Below are 25,756 nucleotides of genomic sequence, written 5' to 3'. Positions count from 1 at the left end.
CTACACAGAGCCATAGTTCACTGACGAGCTAGGCAATATCGTGTTCAAAATTACATGCAATTAATCTTAGATAATACCTAAAAATATTACCTTCCATTACCTGAAAGCAGGTGGTGGAAATTTACTTCTAATCACAGGAGTGGCTTTACTGACGAGATGTGCATTACAATCCAATACGATCGATTGCCCAAACCTACTTCCCTACTCCCTGAGCAGGGGAAATCAGTTGAAGTTTACTTAACTTCGGAAACATGAACTGTAATTGGGAACCACTGATGTAGCCTATTCTCGTAAATGCGTTCAGGGGAAGTGGCTTTGGATGGCGATTACAGGAATATCGCTTTTAGTGCTATCAAGCTAAAGTTAGCATTTTCCAAGATGCATCTTTAACACTGATAGCTTATCATTAAGGCAGTAATCACATGCTGATGTGCGGTTAAACAGATGGTAATCATGCTGATTTTTTTTTTGGGATGGTCTAATTCTGCTTGTGGCACGGTATGCTACAAATCCATGTTGCTTTTTATTGCCAAGATACAGTTTTTTTGAGTTTAAGTTATTCCATAACAGATACATACAATAACTGTTCCAGAAAAAATGAGAAGTAAACAAAGGAATTACCATCCATATTACAACATTATTTTTTCAATGGAGTAAAAGTGCTCTATGAGATGTTGTTCAGTGGACCCTTACCTTTCTAACTAAACCAGGATTTACAGCTGTGGATGTGTTTATGGCTCGTTATTATGATGAATCCGGTACATACTTCGTTTTGATTATGCATGTTTTGTTGTGTACTGCTTACCCAAATTTAGCAAATACATTCTTTAAAAGCTCTCCATTGAAAAACAGCAATTTATCGTCATTGCTTGAGGCTTAGATATTTATAATGATATATAGTTTGTCTAGATTAATTATGCCCCTTTTCATTTAATCCCATTCGTTAACATTGACTTGCAAACAAAGTGTGTTCACTGTGCTGGCGTCCAGGTGCGGGTTAACAGGTGAAATAATAAGATACCACTTACCCCATTACTCTAAAGATGCTAAAGAAAACACCTGGTCTGGAAAATACACCAGCATATGGACGTACACACTCTCTAAGCATGCACACAGCCGACCCGGCCTTAGAATTAATATAGTTCATTGGAACTGGCAGGCGCTAGACTATTTGTTTATTGGGAGCCCGAAATGGCCGAGCACATGGGCATTGATTGGTTGAACACAGGTTTAATCCATGATGACATAATTGCGTTGTGTGCTGGCCGTCACATCATAACATGCTGAGCTGCTCCATTACTGAAACTCACTCATTAGAGTGCAGATATTAATTAATAACCTAACAGGCACCAGAAATGAACTCCTTGATTGGCACACAATATCATTCACTGAAGAGGCAATCAGGTGGTAGTGACGAGAAAAGTGAGCGAGGGATGTCAACATCTGTGTATTGTGACCTGTGCTGCTCACTGTTGGGGCGTGTATCGCTGGCATGTTAGTAATTATGCCACACTGACCTCATGTTCACACAGAAGGAAGGGAAGGAAAACAGAAACCGAATGTGGAATACGGTAAGAAGCCATCGCTCTTATTTGCATGCTCCCTGTATGGCTGGGGTCAAAAGGTTGCCCCGACCTGACAGCGTGCCAAGACGCCAACAGCTGTTGACCATCCTAATGACTGGCCCTCTGCCCCATTCCCATTCCCCATGGGGGACTCATTCTCGACCTAGTGGCCATCTGCGCCTGTGCGCCTCTGCAAACATAAAACACTCCTAACCAGAGCCGTCAGTGCCATTGGGATGGCTGATGGCAGTTCCGTTTATTCAGCCAGTAATTACGCAGGTCAAAGCCACATGGCTCTCGTTATCAAATATTAAGTGATGAAAGATTCATAAAGAGTTTTACGAACACCAAGGGTTATAAGAATATCTCAGCAATAATACAACCTTCAACCTAAAAACTGTGAGGGACCAGTGGTGGACAGTAACTGTACTTAAGAATATTTTTCAAATATCTTTACTGGAGTAGTTTTATTTTTACTAACTTTTACTTCACTACATTCCAAAGCAAAAAATTACTTTTTACTTAACTATATTTTTTAAACTTATTTGTTAATCTTTATAATATATCACATGCTCTGAAATGCAGAAGCGGTTTCATGAACAAACTAATGAACTCGATTTAACCCATTAAATCGGTTCACAAACCTGACCAAATGATTCATTCACTCACGAATGGACACTTTTCACAAGACATCTTACCAGCTGCTGGAACGTTAGCAGTAAAGTCTAAATATGTTTATTCAACCTCCTAGATAGAAGAAAGCATGTGATATTCAACCGATGTTCAGAACATTTTACAGTAATTATCAAAGTAGGAACTGTTGCCCTCTGGGGGCATTTGACCAGGGGTGTTTTTACACCACAAGGTTTGAGAAGAAAAAAAATCATATTGAATATCTTATTTTATTTTCCCTATTATATTCAGTATTTCCTTATTGGTTATTTTGGGCAAATTCCAGGTATTTTGAGTCATAGGACTATTAAATAAAAAAAAATAAAAAAATAAAATAAAATAAAATAAAATTGGCTATTATAAAATTAAATGATACAAGTAGTCTAAATAAAACTGCAAAATAAACATTTACATTAAGTCATTTAGTAGATGCTTTTATCCAAAGCGACTGACAAATGTGGACAACAGAAGCAATCAAAAAAATAAAAAAATAAAAAAACATTAAAAAAAATAAGTAGTTTTGTACTTTCACTATAATAAGCATGTTTAATATTTTCATTCGAACACATTTAGTTTTCATCTGTAATACGTGTCTTAGAAAGTTTGCTGTGTTTGGAAAAACCTGTAATCTGATCCTCAGTCTTTTAGTGTTTAATGTCCAGTTTTTCCTGTACAAACATTTACAAATTAAAATTATGAAGTCGGTAAGTTTACAAATTTAAAAATCATCTAGCATATTCCAGCCTTTATGTGCCATATTCTGAGTCTTCTAAAGCATTATGTGTGAATTGCTTTACAACGAGTGAATGAGTGAATGAGTCTGCCAACCAATCACATGCATTTAAGCAAAATCCTATTCATGATCAACCTATTTTATGTAGTTGGCACACATTTTAGCTAAATGCCCAAAGTAGCATGTTGAAGGCTGTCCCATTTCAAAGGCACTTTCAAATGTGGCCTCGAAATGTGTCCTTTGTTTCCCTGGTCACAAAGGATACAACAAATGTATGCTTCATGGGCCAAACTATATTCAATGTGTGCTGGCTACATATGGATTTTTTAAAAGAGAAAATCCTATATTACAATTTCAAAATTAAGTGTGAAAATAGAATCACTCGCCCAGCTTTTTGCATCCTGACTGGATAAGAGGCAGTGTAACATTGACACTGTTGATATATTTGTGTTGACACTTGTAGCCCTTTATTATGGTTTCAACCCAAGCATTCACAGATCAATTCTGGAATTGTGTGTTTGTCAGAGATAATGAGAGCACTGAAGGGGACATGTCAGGTTACAAAACTGTGCTATTTGAACAATAACAACGGCCTATTACTATGAAATTCAAGCATTCCTCCTGAAGAGGAAAACAACAAATTCAGCATTAGTTACTATTCTATGACTATGTTTCTTATTTACATGAATACAACAGTATTTCTTTCTTGATATCTTGGTATACAGTAATTGTTCGTTCTTGTAGAAATTAGATTTTATAGCATGTGATTGTTGTGATTGTGATTTAAGAAAGTACTTTAATATGACATTCTTGAATATATGAAATTCTTAAACTCTCTCTTAATAAGATCTCATCAAAGGTGGGAAAATCTACATGGACATCTAGTATTAATTTGTCAGGTGTGAAAGGATCATTTGTCAAAAAAATTAATTAAAAAAATAAATTACCTTTCACTTTAACAATGTTAGACAGGAAGCAATAACAATTACGCACACATCTGGCATAAAACACTTTACAAAAGTAACCCAGTACTTCTTTCATCACATCTGGGTCTTTTGTCTCTATCTGTTAAAATTGACACTTTTATGTAAGTAAAAAGAAAAAAGAAAAAGAAAAAAAAATCATTCTCTAAGAACCTTTTCTCTAAGAATGAATTATAATAACGAGCACTTCATAAAATTGTATATATATATATATATATATATATATATATATATATATATATATATATGTATATATATATATATATATATATATATATATATATATATATATATATATATATATATATATATATATATATATATATATATTAATATGGCTTGCAGCATAAACACTAAGTTATGTTTAGATAAGTTGTCTTTTCTATCAGTAAAAAATAAAATAAATAAAAAAATAAAATAAAATTAACATTAATACATGATTTATTATCAGATAATTTATTCCCATACCAAAACAGATACTAAATCAAGATGGGTTGTACAAAGGGCATTCTATAGTTCCAATATATGTTCTGGTACCTTAGCATTCCTTAGCATTCAGCATAGAAATCAGCTTCCCCTTCCTCTCCATGAACCCCCAACTCCCCACCCACATTCAGGAAGGCCAAAATAAATGGCGCAAAACAACAAAAACCTAAACCGGCCCAGTCTCTTCATCCCCTGTAGCACACAATAAATAAACAACGAAAGAGTCTCTACACTTCCTGTTAGCCTGAGGTGGTAATACGTTTGGAGATTACATGTTGATTTTCATTATACCGATTGTCAGGCTGCTTACAAATCTGAAACAGAAATCTGGATCATTTGAGATCTTCCATTTTCTTTCAATTGTTGTATTTCTATCCATTTTCTTTCAACTGTTGTATTTCTATCCCCTATGATGTTAAACGTTACCTCCTACTGCTGTAGAGCTACATTAAAAAAAAAAAAAAACTCAAACCCATTTCCTTGCTTTATGCCCAGCCTTCCCTTCGTATCTTAAATAATAGTTGAATGAACAAATGCAGCTGCCTAATACACTATCATAAATCCCTCCATTTATGATCGGCTTATCTGAGGCATACACACACAGTGGAGGCTTAATACTCCCGGAATTTATTTGGCACAACTCAAGCATTAACGTCTCCCCATGCAAAGGCAATCTGCCCTGGTGCCTCTGTGACTGCCTGCCGCTGCCGTCTGGATGCTTTGTGCTCGTCCTCCAGACGGGTTAGATAACCCACTTCATCTACGTCACTCCGTAGGTCCTGTATCCCACCATTTGGTCCATTCTTTGTCGCCGTCTGTCCCAGTGGCCTCGCGGTGGAACTTGCATCAATTTTCAAAGGGTTAGCTTGTGAGAAACTATTTCAAAGGGACGAGAATTTCAAGGAAGTTTTTGTTCTTGTCCAATTTCCCAGATGCTCAATGGGGATTCCCAAACTTTTTTGTCAGCCGAACCCCTTTGACCTAAAATAATTACTGAAAGTACTTCTTGGGGTTTTTTGAGCTAATACTTCAACACATCCACAAGTGCACAATTCTATAATGCTGGTTAAAGGAATAGTTCAACAAAAAATGTACATTTCCTGAAAATGTACCCTCAGGCCATCCTAGTTGTAGATGAGTTTGTTTTTGCATTACATCACTTGTTCACCAATGGATCCTAAGCAGGGATGAGGAGTGAGTCCAAACAGCTGACAATATCATCACAATAATCCACAAGCAAACAACATGACTTAATTCTAACAATTAACGCGTTGAGAAGCAAAATCTGCATATTTGTAGTACAAAAAAAATAAATAAGGCATTTTAACTTCAAACCATTGTCTCCAGCTAAAATACAAGTCCCTTACCCATAATGTAGTGCTGTCTTTGATACATCAATACTACAATGTATCGATATCGCTGCACATACGCTGCAGTGGACCACGCTTAATTTGAATACAAAAGCAGCCTTTCAACAGAGTAGAAAAGGTCAAAGTTTCTAAAAAATAATGAATAGAGGCTACAACAAGGTTTTTATTTGGCCGCAGAGAAACACGGCCGGGGTTGCCAGATATAAAGAAATGCAATCCCCAAAACAAAGCTTCTATGTGTGTTACATAATGCGTCAAAGAAGTGTATTATATTCGAAATAACAAACTTGAGCGATGTAAGATGTTTGATAAGTTGATAAGAAGTTAAATGTGTTGTTTTACACAAAAATAAATGTGTAAGCTTTTAGGAAGACCAAGAATAAAACAATTAATTTACTTAACGTTAAATCTGATTTACATAACTTTTTGTGCTGTTTTCTATCAGTTTAGATTTGAATAAAAAAAGAAAACTTGCACTTAACCTTTTCACAGGTATTTTGTTTTTATTGTTAGATATCGTGATGTATCATTTTAGGATTGTCTAGCTATATATATATATATATATATATATATATTAGGGGTGTAACGATACGCGTATTCGTATTGAACCGTTCGGTACGACGCTTTCGGTTCGGTACGCGGTACGCATTATGTATACCGAACGGTTCGTTGGAGTAATTATTTATATTTGAAAAAAAAAAAAAAGAGAGAGAAAGAAATATAATGATATGCGTTCAACAAGGTAGCCCAATAACCCAAACAACGTAACAGGCAACGCCCCTGACAATCCCGAAGAAGAAAAAAACACCATCTTATATGTTTATGTTAGGCTACTCAGCAGGCGCTCGCTCACTCAGTACGCGCTGAAGGCTCGTTGCAAAATAGCCAATGCGTTTAACAGACTAGAAATGAGAAGATCCTCCAATAACCAACAGGTCTGGTGTTTGGGTGCACTTTGGATTCCCTTTAAGCTATAATGGTGATGGCAAGAGAGTGGTGGATAAAAAAACAACGGTATGTCGCATCTGCAACATGACAGGGTACACCAGCGGGAATAAAAAAAAAAAAAAAAAAAAAAACCAGCGGGAATATCTGGGATATATGCGTCAGTACTATCTGGGAAAAGACGAAAAAAAGGAGAAACATGCACGCAGCAAACTATCCCTGCAGCATTTAGACACTATAGCTTACAGGGAATCCAACCCAAACACCAGACCTGTTGGTTATTTTAGGATCTTATATTTCTGGTCTGTTAAATGCATTAGACATTTTGCAACGAGCCTTCAGCGCGTGCTGAGTGAGCGAGCGCCTTAGGGGCCGTTCACATATCGTGCCTAAAAACGCATGGAAAACGCTAAGCGCGTCTTTCTCCTCCTTTCCAAAGCGCTCGGGCAGAAGCGCTCATGAGGCGTCTGTCTTTGCTAAGCAACAATGACGTGCTCTCTCCATGAGACGCGGAAATTTCAGCGAAGGATAAATGGATTTGCAGCTCTAAAAATCGCTTGCAGTAGCTCTGCTACTGAATTTATTTCAAAATTGCAATCCATATACAACTATGATCAGCTGTTCCTTCATCTTGGCTGAGCTCTCAACGTTGTTACGGGAAAGGATGAAGCTGATTGGTTGGTTCTTGTCACATGACCCGCGGTGCGCTTGCGGCATTCTGAAAAGTTGAGATGTTTTTACATTTTGCTGTATCTAAAACGTATCGAACCGAACCGAACCGAACCGTGACATCAGTGTATCGTATCGAACCGAACCGTGAATTTTGTGAACCGTTACACCCCTAATATATATATATATAATATGTGTGTGTGTGTGTGTATATATATATATATATATATATATATATATATATATATATATATATATATATTAGTGCTGTCAATCGATTAAAAAAAATGAACTAATTAATCGCACATTTTTTTTAAATTAATCGCGATTAATCGCGATTAATCGCAATTAAAAGACTGAAACTTTTTGGATATGTAAATGTAAAATGTAAATAATTAATGTAAACTCAAGACAAAGAAACTATTTAAATTCAAAATATGATTGTTTATTGGAATTTTTGTTTAACTTGTAACACAGATTTTATCATGTAAACAACATACCTGCAATAAACCATCAATATCCTCCAAATTAACAGTTGGCTTGAAAGCCATATTTATTACAGAAATAAAAACACAGGCATGTAAGTACCATTTGAATTTCAAAACAATCAATGCCAATAAAAAACAAAAATGATTTCCGTGTTGAATTCTAAGTGGCCTGCAAAAAAATTCCAAAGTATAGTCATTGCCAGTGCTTTAAGTGGGCCAGTACGCAACGGTACTCAGTACCACCACTTCCAAAAATAGCTCTTGAGCGTACCGCCACCTCTCCGTGCGCCCAGAACGTGCTTTTAGCGTACCGGTACGCTCATTTGGACATCTGTTTTAATAGAGGTTTTAATCTTTTACCTGCACTGTCGATTTTCAGAGCGCCCTTCACAATGCAAGCTTCCTAATTCATCCCACCCAGAGCAGAAACTACATTACCCATTCACCCTTAAGTTATACAAGTGAATAGCGCATGTGTCGCTTTTCCCACTGTTAAGTGTCAACAACTCAACGTGGCCGGAGAAGGTGTGTGAAACTCGTTGTGAGTTATACTAAAGCAAAATCTTGAGTATTTATTGTCTGATAAACATTAAAAACTGTCTGCGGAGGTTGAGTCGTCCTGCAGCCCCCGCTGGCTGTTCATTGGCTGCAGCATCTTTTTTCTAAGTTCTAAAAAAATACCGTAGACGGCAAGGCACAAATTTTGATATTCATTTATCTAATTAATCTATAGCCTATGCACAAAGACAATATGATATTTTTGTCCCCTTTTTGTTTTAAAGCTTGATGAAGAGAGAGAGCGCAAGTTGCTGCAGCAGCGAGGAGGACAGTGATGCACACGAGTGATTGACAGTTCGCGGCACTGTGTACAAAAAATACTCTGCTACACAATTATTTCGTTATTTTTGTTTAAGCTTGTTAACGTTAGCGTTACAGAAAGGTCTGATTTACGCACTGTTACAGTCATTGTTTTTTTTTTTTTTAAACAATGACATTTGAGTTCATGATTTTAATGTTGCTGTTTCTTGTGGCAGACTAAATTAAGAGTAATGTTTCTTGTGGCAGACTGAAGAGTAATCCGGCAGAGTTTTATACTGAAACTTTCCGTCTAAAAGTCCTTCCTTGGTCTTATCCATATTTCTTTGCACGTTGAACACACATAGGCCACAACTGGAAATAAAAAAAACTGCAACCGCGTTAATTGCGTTATTTTTTTTTTAACGCGTTAAATATTTCAAATTAATCGAATGCGTTAACGCGCTAATTTTGACAGCACTAATATATATATATATATATATATATATATATATATATATATATATATATATATATATATATATATATAATATGTGTGTGTGTGTGTGTGTATATATATATATATATATAATATTATTGCAGAATCGCTGTATTAATCATATTATATACTATCATGAGCCATCTATTGTGATTCGTATCATGAGGTACCCTTCGATTCCCACCTCTAATGTGAACACACACTCTCTCCACTGTGGATAAATGTGCTTGCTTTCTGAACACACTAGTTAGCTTGCAGTTCAGCGATCTCCACTATTCTATTCTCAGAAAAGTATAATTTTCCAAGTGTTTATTTATGAGAGAGAGAGAGAGAGAGATTATTTTATTTTATTTTTAAAACCCCTTTTTATTTGTCATTGTAACATTAAACAAAAAATGTGTTTCATATAAGTTTATAACTTTCCCATAACTGCCATGGAAAATGTACTTTTCATCCTCCATCAAAGAAAACAAACTTGTGCTTAAGCACAACTTCATTTCAAAACTTAACATATCATCACTCATTTCATAATATTCATATTCTAATTTAATTCTAGATTTTACCAAAGCTTTAAACAAGGCTAATACAGTATATTAGCAGCTTTCCTTCATTTTGAATTTTTTATGCCTTCCAAACAGATAATTTTGCTTGAACAATCAAAACATTTACAATGTTCTCTTTGAGAACATGAATATTTACACCCAAAAATAAACAGTGTCTTGAAAAAACCCAACCCAATACTTGATAACATACCCTCTAAAGAGCGCAGTCTTTGACATTCACAAAAAAGTATGAAACACAGTTTCTAATACATTGCAAAAACTACAAACTGGTAATATATCAGGAGTACATTTAAACAGAAAGATTTTTGTTGGCATTGCACAATGTAAAATATGCCACTGAAGGTCTCCTAACCGTTTAGGTAAAGGACTTTTCTAAAACAACCGCCATGAAGGTGACTGTTTGTGAGATACAGATAAGAAACTTCTCCATTTTGTATCTTTCTTCTGTATTCACGAGTTCACACTTACATATGATTAGCTGAAGTATTATAATGCATATCTGGTGTGCTGTCCGGGGAAGGGCTCCGAGCTCGGGAATGGCCCAAACCTAGAGTAACCCCCCATATATAAAAGTGTAAAATGAACTCTAAGTGGAGGCGATGGGTAGGAGGGGGGATGCTGATCAACCATCAATGGAGACAGGTAAGTCAGCTGTATTTATACCCAAGTGTTGCAAATCTCGAACATATCCTATTAATGAAACTTAATTTAGTTGTTTAGAAAATGTCATTTTATCACATACAATATACAATTGTCTTTTATTTATTTCCAGAAATGATTCCTGTTCTAGCTCTCGAAAGGAAAGGAGCTGTCTTTCTTCTTTATCATCTTGATAATTCTGTGGAGTAATAAACACCTCATGAAAGAGGCATTGCTTTAAACCAGTAGACAGAAACCTTTCAATAAACTGTCTAAGTGACACCGGTAAGGATTCTTTAAGCTTATTTAAGATGTTACCAAGAGTTCTCTCAGATTTTCCCTCAACTTGTCTACAAATGTCTTGCACTGAATTAGATTTTCTTTCTCATAATCAATTAATTCTTCAAATTTTGAAATACCTGCTGAAACAAAATTCTTAATTTCAGTATCTGACATATTATCTTTTTGACAAAACCATGAATTATAAAAAAAAGTGGTTCGTCAAACCCAAAATGCTCTTCTCTGTCTGTTTTAAATAGATTCCAGACACTTACAGTAGAACATTCTTATAGAAACTAGTAAAAGATCAATTTTAAACACTTCATTTGACATCAGCAATAATTGTCTGTCAAGTCCTCTTCCACCAGTGCTCTGTAAAATGGCTAAACTGAACATAATCCATGGCTGGGGGTTTCGATCATAAAGCAGTATTTGAGCTATTTGCAATCTCATTGTCTTAACTTTTGAGAATAGATATATAAGGCTTTGACCGCCCTCAAATACTGGCAAACACAAGACTCCTGAATTCAGCCAGTGTTTTCCCCCCAAAAAGAAATCCACAAAGTGTTTCTGGAGCAGTTGTAAAAGGTCTGATGGAGGGTCTAAAACGGACAGACGAGGCCACAACATAGAAGCAACCAAATTATTTATAACTAATACCCATCCCCTGTAGGACAGCTGAGGTTGAATCCACTTCCTTTACTGAAGTTTCCCCAAAACTTTTTCTGCTACTCCATCCCAGTTCTTTGTGATATACAATATTGCTCGATACCAAAGAAGACTCCAAGAATTTTAAAACCATTGGTTTTGCACTGACACATTTGAGGAAGATGATGTGGACTTTCTTCTTGCCAATGGCCCAGAAGTAGCGCATTAGTTTTATTCCAGTTTACCTGTGCTGAAGACACTTTCTAAAACAGGTCCAGAATCATGTTCAAGTGCTAAATATCTTCTTGAGATCGTATTATCACTGTGTTATCATCCACGTAAGCTTTAAGGCTTGCGTTGGTTACTTCTGAGATATCAGGATTAAGAACTGAAATGCCATGTAAATTATTTGTCAAAAATCTCACCAAGGGCTCTATGGACAAGGTATATAAAAGTCCAGAAAGGCTGCAGCCTTGTCCAACACCTCTGCGCACTGGAAAGGTTCTTGTTAAAACTCCATTAATCTTCAACATTCTGTAAACATCAGTATATAGTAGCTGAATTTGTGATATGAATTCCTCTCCAAACCCAAAAGCAGTCAGAGTTTTAAAGAGGTAGTGATGGTTGACTCTGTTGAAGTGAGAGAAGTCCAACATCAAGCTTGTATTTATCAGTTAACTGTAATAGATCATGGATTAGAAACAAGTTATCAAAGATGGGAGTGTTTTGGAACACAGTATGATTGATCTTCATGGACTATAGAAGCCAAGCATTCTTTTAACCGATTCGTTAATGCCTTTGAGAGAATCTTGTAGTCTGTGTTTAAAATTGAGACGCGACGCCAGTTTTTTTAAGGACCTTAAGTCACCTTTTCAGGTAAAAAAGTTATAGTTAAAGCTCTTCTAAGAGGTAAAACTTTCAATTTTTCACTCTAAGTAAAAACTGAATGTAAATCCAGTCCAATAAGTGACAAAAAACTTTGTAAAATTCAGATGTTAGACCATCCAACCCTGGGGATTGTCCAGCAGACTGTTGTTCACAAGCTGTACTTAATTCTCCAAATGAAAGTGAATGTTCTAGTTCTTTCTTGATATCATCATTTCATTTTGAAACATCATTTAGAATACATTTAACAACTTTAGGATCACAAGACTGAGCACTGTAAAGTTTTTCATAGAATGACAAGGCGTGTAAGATAATCTCCTTTTTATCTGTTGTCTCTCTCTCATTTGGGTAGTTTAAGATGATCAATTGATTTTCTCTCTCAAACTTTACTTTCCAAAGCAAAAAAGAATGTCAAGGAAGTGTCCATGTTGTGAAGTTGTGCGATTCTTGCTTGAACTATTGCTCACTGGTCTCTTTCTTCATACAATTTTTTTTTTTTTTTTTTTTTTTTTTTTTTATACATTTATTCTGTTCAAGTAGATCTTCACTTTTCCCCATCTTCTCCACTTATGGAGCTACTTAGCTTTAAAATTTCTTCTTCCAAAAGTTTTATCTTCTTTTTAGTTTCATTCATATTGTTTTTTGCATAGTGTTGGCAAAAAGACTTAATCTGGATTTTTCCAATGTCCCACCATTGTCTTAAGGATTTAAACTGTGACATTCTCTCTCACCAAGCTCTCCAGAAAAGAGTAAAAGAGTGCACAAAAGTGTGATCTTTTAACAGTACATTATAAAAGTGCCAATAAGATTTATTCAATGTAGTCAATGTTGTGACTGTGACAGATAAGTAGTGATGATCAGATAGGGGTGTGGGACTAATACTACTGTTTCTGAACATAAATTCTGTCACGCTGTCAGTCTCTGTTTTCCTGGGTGTCCATTAGTGAGCTCACTTCTCCTTAGGCACTTCACCATAGGCACTATAATTCCTCTAGTCTGGTCCTGTCTTCACAGTAATTGCACTCCAGTTAATCGCACAGGTGCAGGAAATCTATTGTCATTAGATTCCTTATAAATACTTGTCTTTCCCTGTTGTTTGTATGGAGTCCTTACCCTTTGTGTACTAATGTTCTCGTCTCCCGAGACTTACCCTTGCCTTCTCTTCCTCCGAGTTTCCTGTCTGTTCCATCCTGTTCCCTCTTTTGTTTTGTTTGTCTCCTTGGACTGTTTGTTTTGAATGATCTTTTTGTTAAATAAACGTAACAGCAATTGGATCTCTCCCTCTCCTTGTGTTTTCTTGGTGCACGATCGTCACAGAAGGACTCCATCCCTGAGATCCAGCGGTATGTCTGCTCTAATTTCCTCCTCAGCCATCAAGTGGGAGAGAAATGGTTTTGAGGGTACTCGCCAAGTTGTGTTCCGTGGAACCAGAGGAGGTCGCTCCGGAGCAAGCAGTCGAGAGGAGGTCCGGCAGCAATCTCCACTGTGGGCTCCCGTTGACTCGGGGTTAGGTTGGGAGCCGCCATTTCCCCATTATGACCAGAGAGGGGAGAGGAGACGCAAATCGGCTGAGCCAGCGCCGCTGTGCAAGATGGCCGCCAGTCCTGTGCCGCTGCACAAAATGGCCGCCAACCCTGCGCCACTCCGCGGCATGGCCGCCAGCACAGCGCCAAAGCACAAAGTGGCCACCAGTCCAGCACCACAGTGCAGGATGGCCGACAGCTCAGCGCCAATGAACAAGATAGCCGCCAGTCCAGTGCCACAGCACAAGATGGCTGCCAACCCAGCGCCAAGGGGCAAGATGGACGCCAGCACAGCGCCAAAGCACAAAGTGGCCACCAGTCCAGCGCCACCGTCCAGGATGGAAGCCAGCATAGCGCCAAAGCACAAAGTGGCCACCAGTCCAGCGCCACAGTGCAAGATGGCCGCCAGCTCAGCGCCAACGCCCAAGATGGCAGCAGAGACATTTTTGGATTATTTCTCCAGGCTGTCAAAAATCCTAGAGATTCCCAAGACTGTTCACGTCACTTATACGGAGCCAGCACCACTGCACAAGATGACCCCCAGCCCGGAGCCACTGCAGAGGAAGGCAGTTACTGTGGACTTTCCTAAGTTGAGTCAGATTCCTGTTGACTTTCCAGAGTGGATTCAGGTTGACTTTCCAGAGTTGAGTCAGTTTCCGGTTGACCCTCCAGAGTTGAGTCAGGTGTTCATGGACCCTCCAGAGTGAGGGTTAGTCACCGTCGACCTTCCAGAGTCAGGGTTAGTTACCGTTGACCCTCCAGAGTCAGGGCTAGTTCCTGTTGACATTCCAGAGTCGAGTCAAATTGCAGTTGACTGTCCAGAGTCAAGTCAGGCTCTTGTTAACCTTCCAGAGTCGAGTCAAGTGTCCATTGACTTTCCAGAGTCGAGTCAGGTTCCGGTTGACCCTCCAGAGTTGAGTCAGGTGCTTGTGGACCCTCCAGAGTCAGGGTTAGTCACCGTTGACCCTCCAGAGTCAGGGTTAGTCAGCGTCGACCCTCCAGAGTCAGGGTTAGTCACCATCGACCCTCCAGAGTCAGGGTTAGTCACCGTCGACCCTCCAGAGTCAGGGTTAGTCACCATCGACCCTCCAGGGTCAGGGTTAGTCACCGTCGACCCTCCAGAGTCAGGGTTAGTCACCGTCGACCCTCCAGAGTCAGGGTTAGTCACCGTCGACCCTCCAGAGTCAGGGTTAGTCACCGTTGACCTTCCAGAGTCAGGGCTAGTTTCTGTTGACCCTCCAGAGTCGAGTCAGGTGTTCGTGGACCCTCCAGAGTCAGGGTTAGTCACTGTCGACCCTCCAGAGTCAGGGTTAGTCACTGTCGACCCTCCAGAGTCAGGGTTAGTTGCCGTTGACCTTCCAGAGTCAGGGTTAGTCACCGTTTACCTTCCCGAGTCAGGGTTAGTCACCTTTGACCTTCTAGAGTCAGGATTAGCTACCATGGACTTTCCAGAGACAAGGCTAGTCACCGTTGACCTTTCAGAGTCAAGTCAAGTCACTGGTGATCTTCAAGGACAGAGTCAAGTCACTGGTGATCTTCAAGGACTGAGTCAAGTCACCAGGGATGTTCATGAACAAATGAAAGTCACCAATAATCTTCATGAGCAGATTCAAGTCAGCACCGATCTTCTGGAATCCAGTAGAAACACCAAAGGATTACCAGAGGTTTGTCCTCCCATTGGTCTGGCCACACGGATGTGGTGGTCTTCTGCTCCGCCCTGGAGGGCTTCTGCCTGGACCACAGGGTTGTGGTGGTCTTCTGTTCCGCCCTGGTGGGCATCACGTGATGTCCTCCATGGACTTTTGTTATTGTGTTTTTGCTTTATTTTATTTTTCTGTCTGTTTCCTTCTTTGGACCTGACCCTCCATCCCTCCCCCTGAGCCTCCTCCGGTCCACCACCCTCCTAGACTCCTTGTTTTGTGTTACACTTCTCTTGTCTCTGTCTTTACATTTTACCTGGTTGTCTTGTCTCTGTTTCCCCATTCTACCTGGTTGTCTTGTCTCTGTTTCCCCATTTTACCTGGTTGTTTTGTCTCTGTTTTTCCATTTTACCTGGTTCTCCTGTCTCTGTGTACTGTTTTCTGGTCCTCCGTCCCTCCCCCTAGTCTTCCGCCGCTCCCCCTCCCTCCTAGCTTCTTTATCTGTTGGGTTTCCCTTGGTTTCAGGTGGAGCACCTGGCAGCTGCTCCGTGGAGGAGGGGGTAATGTCACGCTGTCAGTCTATGTTTTCCTGGGTGTCCATTAGTGAGCTCACTTCTCCTTAGGCACTTCACCATAGGCACTATAATTCCTCTAGTCTGGTCCTGTCTTCACAGTAATTGCACTCCAGTTAATCGCACAGGTGAAGGCAATCTATTGTCATTAGTTTCCTTATAATTACCTGTCTTTCCCTGTTGTTTGTATGGAGTCCTTGCCCTTTGTGTACCAAACTTCTCATCTCCCGAGACTTACCCTTGCCTTCTCGTCCTCCGAGTTCCCTGTCCATTCCATCCGGTTCCCTCTTTTGTTTTGTTTGTCTCCTTGGACTGTTTGTTTTGAATTACCTTTTTGTTAAATAAACGTACCAGCAATTGGATCTCTCCCTCTGCTTGTGTTTCCCTGGTGCACGATCGTCACAAATTCTATCTAACTTGGCTCCAGATATCATTTTTTAACCCATTTTTAACCATGTATATTGTTTTTCTTTAGGAAAGGATTCTCTCCACAACATCAAGTGCATGATATATCAAAACATTTATAAGCACTTCTGATGATTTTGGTTGAGGCTCATCATGGTTCCTATCAACTGTTTGATCAATAGTGCAATTAAAATCTCCGGCTACAACTATTACTCTTTCTTGGGAAATTCCATTAATCACTTCTTTAATTTTCTAAAGTATTAAATTCTGTCAGATCCGACATAGGGGCATAAACATTAATAAATGAAAAAGATAAACCTTGCAAAATAATATCTACTTGCTGCATTCTACCGGGTATAATATCTATCATATTGAAAGCTTGTCCTTGAAGTTAAGCAGATATCAGAATTGCTACACCAGCACTAACATTTGACCCATGGCTAAGAAAAACTTGCCCTTTCCACTCACTTAGCCATTCTATCTGGTTATATTTATCAGTGTGAGTTTCCTGCAAAAAATAAATAAATAAATAAAAATAAAAAGAAAATTACACCTGTCATCTTTAAAGTTAAAAAATTAAAAAGAGCAGACATTTTTCCTAAACTACAGCATCCGTTAACATTTAACCCCTTACCAGTCACCCCCCATTTTTTGGCATGGAGACAGAAATGACATACCCAAAATAAAAAGGTTTCTGGTCATGATTCTTTCTGACTAGATACATAATCAACATTTGTTCACAAAGCTGACACTTCAGAGTTTATTGTTCAGGAATCCGAATTACTCCGACTGTTATGATAATAGAGATATATAAGCTCAAACATAAAAACCAAAATAAAAATTTTAAAAATTATTTTAATTTTGTAGTAAACATTTTTGATTTACAGTAGGATATGAGTTTATGAACACAGTGTAGCTAAAGCCACAAGTCTACCAAAGCTTCATTTGAAATTTCATGATCCAATCTGTAAAACTGTGAATTTTATGAAATATTTTCTAAGGTCATGTCATGTGTGTTTTTGGAGCAGGCTAATCTGATTCATTTATAGCACTTGTCATCTCTATAAGATCTCACATGTAAACATTCCTGTGCTCTCTCTATGTGTGTTGGCTTTGAAAACTCCCCATTTTCATGGTTCTATTGTTCTCACCAAGAGTCTTTCACACCTCCGCCAGGTATGACACATCATCCGCATTATTCTTTTATTGTTATTATTTTGTTTTTATTCCACCTTTGTTAGCCTTTGTTGTGGTATTTCAAGCTTTACAAAGCCACCAAGCAGCAATCTCGCTTCAGTCTCGGTATGCATTTAGCCCTTATTTATCAAAAGTATAAAAATACAACAAAACATTTTCTTACGACTTACGTGAATTATTGTGACAGAAATGCATTATAAAGAAGAAATGCACCTGCTATTAATAGTATTAGAGCTAACGTTAGCATCAAGCTACATCAGACAATTTATGAAATTATTAGTACACTTTTACTCAAAACTCACTTTGAACACGATCGAGTGTTTGTAATAACATCCTTTTGCAAGCACGGGTGGAATTGTCTCGTTTACTATTGTAAAACTATGCTATTTATAGCCTTTTACATAACTGCACAAGTTAGCATTTCAGATGTACATTTTTTTAATTGATTATTATTTCTTTTTTTATGAAAATGCCCCAGATCTCAAGAAAATCTCATACCAAGCTTTACTATCATAATCGCGGGTTTATTATTCGGATATTTCATGTGTACAGAGGTGTATCAGTGTTGTTATGGGCAGATAACTACCAGGAAGTGTGCAGGAAGCATGTGACACGATGTGGCGGTGTCCGGTTATGACACTCTAAAGATTGAAAGGCGAAGGACCAATCAGAGTCTGTCTGACACACAGCACGAGCACACAGGACTGCACACTCACACAGATCGCTGGGAGGCTATTTATCATCAGAACACGTAAATCAGTAGAAAATGAATACAAATTACGATTCTGTCTGAAGAAATAAGAAGTAAAGTATCTCAGTAGATATGCATATTTGGTCTGTAAATCCTTATTGACGCTGTTCAGTGAGTCTATGTGAACACAAATAAACCACTGCTGACGTGACTGAATATGAATGGTTGGTGAATTTCTATTCAAAATGTAGCATAATACGGATTTATTATTTTGCACTCCTAACATAAATTAATAAATAGTTGTCACTGCAACAATGTTTTAACAAATTTTGTAATAGGTTTTATTGGTTTTGTCTCATCCGATTATCGAATTAATCTATTTAACCAGATCTTCTTTTTGAACCAGTTGAATCAGTTCACCAAATCGAACTGAATCATTTGAAATGGTTCGCATCTCCAGTATGCACTAATCCAAAAATTACTTAAGTTATTTGCTTTATAAACGTGACACTTCCTCTGATGCAAAATAAACCAATATCCAGAGTTATTAAACAATGATGTACATTATATGGAATATATATATATATATATATATATATATATATATATATATATATATATATATATATATATATATATATATATATATATATATATATATTTACCTTAAACCGCATAAACACATTGCATTTCACCAAATACACAAACTGATATTCCTTATATGAAACTTCATATGACCTATTTAATAAAACCTTAAAGATTTCTTTCCAAGTTCATTTTACCATATGCATTGATCAGTGATTATATGTAAATAAATGACTACATTAAATCTGTTAATATGAACCAGCTTAATTCATATGGATTACTTTGTCTTTTTTTTTTTTTCTATTTTTTTTTTAATGCATGGAAGTTTTTGGTAGAATTAACTTTCAAAGGAGAGACAAAAAAAAAAAACAAAAAAAAAAACATCAATTTATAAAACCCTAGTCTGGGTGTATTTCATAGATGTTGTTTTCTTGCATAATCCAATATCTGAATGAATTATTACTAAATCAAGGTTAAAAACATAATCGATTCACCATAAAACAAGATTTATGAGACTTTATATCCAATTATTCAATTTAGGCCAAGTGTAAAGTACCTCGAGCCAAAAAGGCTTTCTTCCTTAAGAACAAAATTCATATAGATTGCTTTGTTAGTATCCAGTATACAGCAGTTCAGAATTAAGTATAGTGTATAAGTGACATAACATTTTCAAATGGCAAAAGAACTATCATAATATATATATATATATATATATATATATATATATATATATATATATATATATATATATATATATATAATAGTTTTTGTCAAAAATGCAGAAAGGAGCCAAGTAACTGTAATCCATCTAAAATGTCCTCCACCACTTTCACGAAGGATAGGTGAATAAATTTGGCACAGATTAAATTAAAGCAGCAAGGGAAAGTAAAGTATCTCAAAAGTGAATTGGCAATGTCTCTTGGGAGAGGAGAGGAAAGGCCAGGCCTTTTGGATCAGAAAAAAGATGCACAGATTGATTTTGATTTCTTTGGCTCTCTCTCATTCTGAGCATGTGTGCAGTTCCAATGGTTGCACCAAGTCCGAACAAGTGCCTTTTCCTTTTGTTCATCCATATCCAAATATTCTCAGCGTCACACATTAAAGTTACTGCTCTGTTAGGTAAGAGAGAGAGACTTTAGCATAAGAAAGGTCTCTGAAGTAGATGGCGGTTATCATCCACGATGACTGTGACATGATCCCCAATCATTTGCTTGACTAACTCCTCTATCTGTATAACATTCCGGTTTTGTCTGCATTTCTGTCATTCACGTCGTTTTACAACTGAAAACATTGTGCACATCTTCTGACCATTTTTTCTCCATATCCAGGTATCATAAATGGACTATATTGCTCTGGAACATCATAAACGGTATTACAGAAGGCAATGGTTATAAAGAGTGAACAGAACTAAAAAGGAAAGCCAACCAAGAAATCCAACATGCAATAAAATCTATGACATTACATAACTTGATGACTCTAAGATGAGCTCTTAATAAGAGCTGGGACTTGTTGCCCTCTAATGTGGCATAAAGTGTGTGTATATATAATGATAAAGACGTGGCAAGGTTTTGCACCCCAAGTGTCTTCCTCAGTGTATAACCAAAGTAATACACTAACTACAATTTAGATGTATTTACCCAAATAAGTTTTTATGTAAAATATTACTGTATTTTTTCTCAGGTTTTCCTATCCATAAGATCATAATTACTCATATTTGTTTATTTGATTATGGTATAATAAAGGTATCTATATAGTGTATTATTAGTAGTAGTAGTATATTAATTAATTCATTCATTCATTCATTTATTCATTCAATGACTCTTTACTTTTTCCCAATTCAATGTCTATACAAGAAGATTAAGAAAAAAAAAGGAATTTAAAATGTTAGAAATACACATCAACAAAGAACAAATAAATTCCTATAATAATATTAACTATTTATTTATTATTATTATTATTATTATTATTTACATAAAACCATAGATCTTTTATTTTGGTGAAAAACTTTAGAAAGATCTTATAGTTCCCTAGCTTCTGTTTTGCGAAAAAAAGATTTATAAACCCTTCTCGTTACAAATGTATGGAAGTTGTTTCATGGATGTTGCATTTATTAATGAATGTTATAATAAGCACCAAGTTATAGCACCAGTTCACTCCAAGACACCAGACCATGTGCTGTTCATGTGTAAAAGACAGTGTCGCACTTCGATTAGGATTGTTTATTTTATTATTATTTTTTTTTTTTTTTTCTTATGGACCCAAAAAAGCTGATTTTCAACTGAAGAGAAGGGTTAGAAAATTAAAATAGAAAATAATCATTCCAGATGTAGAAATGTTTCTTTTATGAGCAGAGCAGTATGAGCGAACCACTAGGTCACAGCCTAATTTCAATTCAGAGACATGTTTCTTCATTTCTTACTTTTATTTGCACTAGGGTTGGATATGTCAACAACCCCATTTTTCTCAAGGGCAAACATCTCTCCCATGATCAGATGGAAGTTCATTGTAAGTCCAGACCACCTCCTTTGACATCAATAACAGTTATCAAAAAAAAAAAAAAAACCTACTCTAGCATAGCCGGATGAAATATTGAAATTCATATGAAGCCTTGAGAACAAATGCAACTTTAGTGCATTTGGCATTATTATGGGGAGGCAAATTTCAGAGAGGAGAATTGTGCAGCACTCGTAGTGATGAGGCTCAAATGGAGCCTGATCAGTGGATTCAGCGTCATTCACCGTGGCCTCTATCGTACGCCACCGACGTCCTTCTGCCACACAAAAGCCTTCCATTCAGCCCGAGCCACACTCGCTTTGATCACAAGCTACTTCAAGAATCATTTAGGCTTGCAGAGACCACTGCCAAGAAGTAAAATCCACTGCCTGCAATTTCTGATCAAATATTGTGCATGATTCAGTAGCACATGTAATGCATCTTGTCTGCTGAGACGAATACAGATGAAACGGTAGATGGAAGACATATTCAGCTTTTCTCTTCAGATCTCTACAAACTGACTTTCAAACCCCCCTCAGGCAAAAGCAATGATAGAGGCCCTTTGTGTTCCATGCACAATCATCTCACAGCACATTTGGGACTGAAAGCATTTGTGTTTATTATAGTATTTGAGAGTTTGAAGTCATAATATCAATTGATCGCATTGAGGAGGCAGAAAACCGCTTTATATATAAAGGCTGCATTTATTTGCGTTGACAAAATAGAGTACACCAGTAATATTGCAAACTTGTATTATTATATGTTTTCCATTTTCATTTATTTTATTCATGAGGTTCCAGAAATCATTGTGATATGCTGATTTTGTGCTCAAGAAACATTTATTTTTAATGTTAAAACCACAGAAAACTTAAAAAGTTTGGGGTGAAGTTGAAAGTTATTGTTCAATCAATCAATCAACCAATCAATCAATCAATCAATCATTCTTTCAACCATTCTTTCAATCATTCAATAAATCAATAAATCATTCAACCAATCAATCAATCAATCAAATAACTAAACTACAACATTTTAAGTAGCTATTTTTATAGCTAACATTCTACATTTATACTTATATTCTGAATATATTCTTTGTTTTTTTTCTTTAGTTCATCTCAAAAATGCTCTTCTGCATGACTTTAGTCCTCTTGGTAAGCAAACGCCATACTAATTTTAAAGAAAAGTTTAATAGTGGTAAAATATTGGCTATGATGGAAAAGTGATACAAATGTTGTTTATATATATATATATATATATATATATATATATATATATATATATATATATACACACACACATAGAATGTATACATAATTTTGATCATTTAATTGTTTGCAAATAATTTTGCAATTTCTTTTTTTGTATTTAATTAAAATTATTTAATAGAGTATTATGTGAGAATACATATATTCATAAATGCTATACTCCATAAGAATGCAAATATTTTTGTGAAATGTATTTGTTAATGTGGTGGTTCATTGATTGTGTTTATGGGGAGCCGTGTAGCATAAAGAAGCATAAGACCGCACACTCACTTGCAGGTGATTCTTTATTTATTTATTCATTTATTTATTTATTTAAAGTGTTCAGTCTATACACCACTGTTGAGTTTCTTGTTCTATGAAGCCCCTCCCTCAGAATTATGCAATGAGCTCTGATTGGTTATTGATTGGCCCATAGTTGAGAAAAACACTCTGCAAAAAAGAAACAACAATAAACAGAAAAAGGAATGCGAAAAAAAAGGCTTAATATCCAGAATTGCAATTGTTGTTTTTTTTCTTCCAAACAAGCACTTACTGTACATTTAAAAAATTGTACATTTCAGTATTCTTTTTTTTTCAGTTGTGCACTTAGGGCCACAGATACGGCAAGTTACAGGGTGTCAGAAGTAAGTACACAAAATTGAAATGCTTGCCAGAATAACACAATTAAAAATCAGTTAGATTGTCAGGGCCAGTTATTTCCTAAACACCAGTTCAGCTGGACTGCAGGGAAGATCAGTGTGGACAGGCGTAATGGAGGTTGCAATCAAGTGCACAAGTAGACAAACTCATGAAGTGAACAATAATGGCCCATTAATTATTGAGCAAGATGATTCTACATCGGAGACACACTACATCACCAACATGCCAACAAACATGGATCCAAACAACCAACACTCTGCCAACTTACTGATTATAGTAACTAATCGTAATACCACCTGAGTTTCCATGGATCTCTTTATGATTCTAATGACCAGGCGGAGAGCAGTGGATAAAACAGTGGCATGTTATATTGTTATGGGTGGAAATCTGTGAGATTATTTCCACAGACCTTGCGTTTATCAGTTTCGCCCCCTCCCCATTTTAGATTGAATTTTCCGTTGATTATCCTTGCATGATAAATGGTGCAATAGGTCAACTAGTGAAATCTAGTATAACAACAAAACTACGCAAGAAGCTATCTGCATATCTTTTAGCTATGCCTCATTAAAAATGCCATTTGAATGTCCTTGGGTAAAATACTGACAAAATTATCCTTCTGGTAGAACTTACCTGGATACTCAACCCATATATATATCTCTGTGGACAGGCATCGTCAGTCTTCATCTAATGAACATTCCTTTTTCCCAAGTTCTAAAGTGTCTTGCATTAGACAAAAGTCACTCAAGTCATGTATGAGTGACAACTGTGAGGTAGAAGAGTGATCGATTTGTCTGAACAGATACAGCGAGCACAACCGAGGAGGACAAATGGACTCGAAACAGGTTGTAGAGTTCCAAGACGAAATAAACTTGAGCTGACGACAGCTATTGACGGGGTTGAGAGGAGCTGTCGGACCCCATGTGTGTGTTGAGATGGATGACTGTGTGTATATGTGCATGTGTGCGAGCGTTTGACCTCTGTGGTTGAGGTGGAGCTGTGTGTTTGTGGTCTTCTGGTGTGTTCTGACAGCCTAATGAAAGAGGGGCAATCAGAGGAGTTCACCCCCCATGGACAGACCTCACAGCAGGGACACATTACACCAGCCGCTCCTGATTAACCGCAGCCATAACCTCTTTAAAAGACAAGCCGCGGGACCACAACACCCCTCCCCGCCATGCTGTCCCATCACCCTGTCCATAATTTGTCTCTTACTTTGTATCTTCTCCCCTCGCACAACATCCACACTTATTCACAATCCTCACAAACATGTCCTCAGATGCTGCCTTTTTTTTTTTTTTTTTTTTCATTAACTTGTCAAAACTTGGTACTCAGATAATGAGCTTTTGACTTTTGACTTGAACTGTAAAATTTAGAGACTCGCGAACAATGCAAGGAGAAATATTAACACTGAATTGCACTACTTGTTTGTTTGTTCAGTTGGTTAGTTAGTTTTAGGTGGATGCACTCTACTGCTGACTCATATTAAACAAATTCAGATAAAACTTTTGTTTAGGTATGTGTAGGTTTTGTTTAGTATGACTTAACAGTCAAATAAAATACATCAATAAAATAATACATAAAAAATGCATTAATAGATAGATAGATAGATAGATAGATAGATAGATAGATAGATAGATAGATAGATAGATAGATAGATAGATAGATAGATAGAAACTACTTACCAGAAAGTTACCAGAAAAAAGTAAGCTACTTTGTGATGTTTAGTGTAGTTAAATATATAAAAAAAAATAAAAAATACCTTGACTGTAGTTGAACTAATTAAATTTATGAGATAAGTAGCTTTCCAACAGCAAGGGTTTTCCTGTTTTTGGCGCTGAGAATGGGCTGATTTGGGCCGTGTGAGTTTGTGATGGGAGCGCTAGCATGTGGTGTGTAGGTGTGGTGAGATCAGCCCGCTTCCAGACACAAACTCACCAAAACACAACCAAACTACTCAGGGTGACGCGGTCCAACTGAAAGAACTCCAGTTTGGTAACAACTCATTTGCATAACATGCTAATTAACTTCATTATTCTTAAATCGTTCTCTGTTTGTTTAGCACATAAAACTATTTAGTCAGTCGGTCTATGTTTATCTACAATACCAGTCAAAATGTTGAAAAACACACTTGACTGAATTGATCTAGCTTTTGATTTTAAAATCCATTTGATGTAAAGGCATGCTTAAATGATTGTAATGATAGCTGTGATTAGTTTCAAATTTGGACACTGCATAAATTCTATAATTCCTTTCTCATAGATTTAACTGAAGAAAGCAAATCATACAAGTTTGGAAAACATCAGCTTGAGAAAACGATGACATCAATTTTATTTTGGGGCAAACTGTCCCTTTAAATGTCCAAATATCATTCAAGGCTGCTGTACATGTGCTGGGCTGTCATAACATAACATCCAGTGCGTTGTGATTGGCCGAATGCCTCAAGCGTGTGATGAAAATGTTACGCCCACATGGTGACGTAGATATGTGGGGGCATGTTAGAACAAGCTGTTTTAGGAGGGAGTGGTTGAAT

At 36.9% G+C, this 25,756-nt stretch overlaps 1 protein-coding gene across 1 annotated transcript in view; it reads right to left on the bottom strand.

The window, feature by feature from the left end:
* Window positions 1-25,756, bottom strand: part of LOC128022842 (bis(5'-adenosyl)-triphosphatase-like) — a 194,309-nt gene that overhangs the window by 153,594 nt on the left and 14,959 nt on the right. The window contains exon 2 of the mRNA XM_052610617.1: window positions 2,252-2,258. Coding sequence (XP_052466577.1) covers window positions 2,252-2,258 — 7 coding nt within the window. The remainder of the gene's footprint in view (window positions 1-2,251; window positions 2,259-25,756) is intronic.

This window comes from Carassius gibelio, chromosome A11, assembly GCF_023724105.1.
Source record: "Carassius gibelio isolate Cgi1373 ecotype wild population from Czech Republic chromosome A11, carGib1.2-hapl.c, whole genome shotgun sequence".
Taxonomy (NCBI): Eukaryota; Metazoa; Chordata; class Actinopteri; order Cypriniformes; family Cyprinidae; genus Carassius; species Carassius gibelio.
Note: the sequence above shows the minus strand (reverse complement) of the source record. Positions and strands in the feature narration are given on the sequence as shown.